The sequence below is a fragment of the Theobroma umbraticum genome, unplaced genomic scaffold, assembly GCF_002168275.2.
Source record: "Theobroma umbraticum cultivar Fairchild unplaced genomic scaffold, ASM216827v3 scaffold_20.0, whole genome shotgun sequence".
NCBI lineage: Eukaryota > Viridiplantae > Streptophyta > Magnoliopsida > Malvales > Malvaceae > Theobroma > Theobroma umbraticum.
In genome coordinates this window covers 6,132,369-6,134,151 of record NW_018397266.1, presented here as the reverse complement: position 1 = coordinate 6,134,151, position 1,783 = coordinate 6,132,369, and the positions used below count along the sequence as shown (strand labels likewise).

Genomic DNA, 1,783 nt, shown 5'->3' with positions numbered 1-1,783 from the left:
ACTCAGCGAAAATATTTGTTTCAACACCTGGAGATAAATATTTGGGCACCATCTTTTTCATTCATTTCCTCCCTTTCCTTCCTTTCCACTTTCTGTTTTTTGTTCCTTGGCGAGGACTGCATCTTCCAAGACTTTTAGGGTGATTAAGAAAATGTTTGGATCGCATCATATGATAATAAAGCTTTGTAATTTATTGCAAGCAGGTGAAAATACTCTCTGACAACTTGCAACATTTACAATCAAAATTAAACTTGTCTAATTGTATTGGAGGTAGCTGAGTTACAAATTTGATTGACTACGATCCATCATTTCTTCCCTATCTATGAAACGCTCCAAGAGCTCATTCTCTTGCAAAACTAGGCAGTCTTCACTCTTTCCGAACCAGTTATAACGCCTCTTGGCAACATAATCATAAACTGCGTCTCTCAATGGAGTTGGAATTATAAAAAATGCACTTAAAGCAGAGTAGGGAAGTGGCAAGTATGACAATACTCTCAATGCAGCTGCAAAACACAGTTATAGCCAAATGTTGAATTTCATAGGGATTAGAAGGCAGCAAACAGAACGAATGCAAGCGCAAATAATAAAATTCTCAATCTAGCAACCATCTAGAAATTAAATTTCAGCAGACAGTAAGATGCTTTTACTAAGAAATATTGTCCAATTTTCATGTTTCAAATGCAACTGCACTGAATTAGTAAGAGACGATCTTTACTGGCCCAAAAGCTATTTGGAGTTCCTCTATATGGAATGATAATTCCCTTCCAAGCTATCACCTTGTTATCAATTCAACTTTTGCAGAGTGGCTTTCTGGAAATTAAGTCCAGCCTTTTAACTAAAATAATGGCTGCCAATGAGTCCTTGTCTCAATGGCATGGAGGAGGCCTTGTCTGAATTGCATAGAGGAGACCCAAGAGCCTAAGGTCCCAAGTTTAAGTCCAACCTTATGTGGGTTTAGTGCATGGTTTATTTATTGATTTCTTCCAGTTTGTAATATGTGATTTATATGAAAGTTATTTAATTGTAATTGAAATTTTTGCCTCCCACTGTAACCTCATGATAAAAAAATAATGGCCCTCACCTGCCCTACACTGCTCTGCTAACTAGTTGATGCAAGTCATTGCAGATAAATGCCAAATATACACAATGTAGACACAGCAATCTATTGTAAAGTGGTGCTAAAAACCAGAAATTTTTTACATTCAACAAATTTTCATCTGCCATCTTTGACTGATCCAATTACTTCCTCATAGAACTAGCAAACCATTGTCTCCTAGTCTACAAAGACATTCTCCTTGAAAAAAAAGGCAAAAGAATTCTGAGTTTCAAACAATAATCCTTCTGAATGCCATCTATTCCACTGGAGGAATACAACCAAAGAACTTTTGAGATGGCATTGAACACCAATTTCCAAGACAAACCCACCACAGAATACACAGAATAACACAATAAATTTTGGGTAAAAAATGTTTTTATGTCAAACAAAAGAATGCAAATAGCAAGCCATTAATTCTGGAAGAAAATAAGTCGTGAGAGAACTAACCAGTGGAAGCTTGGTGATAGACACCAAGGCCTTCCATAAAGACAAACCGACGACGAACATCCTCTCGATCAACACCACAAACTCTCAAGTATGGTTCAGCAGCCTTTGACTGAACACAGCAGAACTTGATCTTCCTGTATTTGTCCACTTTAATCACCCACTTCACCCCTTTAAAATGACAAAATACCAGAAAAAGTAAGAAAAGACTTAACGGCAACAAAACCCAAAAACTCAAAATAT

At 36.7% G+C, this 1,783-nt stretch overlaps 1 protein-coding gene across 1 annotated transcript in view; it reads right to left on the bottom strand.

The window, feature by feature from the left end:
- Positions 1-168: 168 nt before the first annotated feature.
- LOC110423502 (Putative thiol-disulfide oxidoreductase DCC) overlaps positions 169-1,783 on the bottom strand; it is a 5,916-nt gene continuing 4,301 nt past the window's right edge. The window contains exons 3-4 of the mRNA XM_089784739.1: positions 1,544-1,749; positions 169-503 (exon numbers count right to left, since the gene is read on the bottom strand). Coding sequence (XP_089640865.1) covers positions 280-503; positions 1,544-1,749 — 430 coding nt within the window. The 3' untranslated portion in view covers positions 169-279. The remainder of the gene's footprint in view (positions 504-1,543; positions 1,750-1,783) is intronic.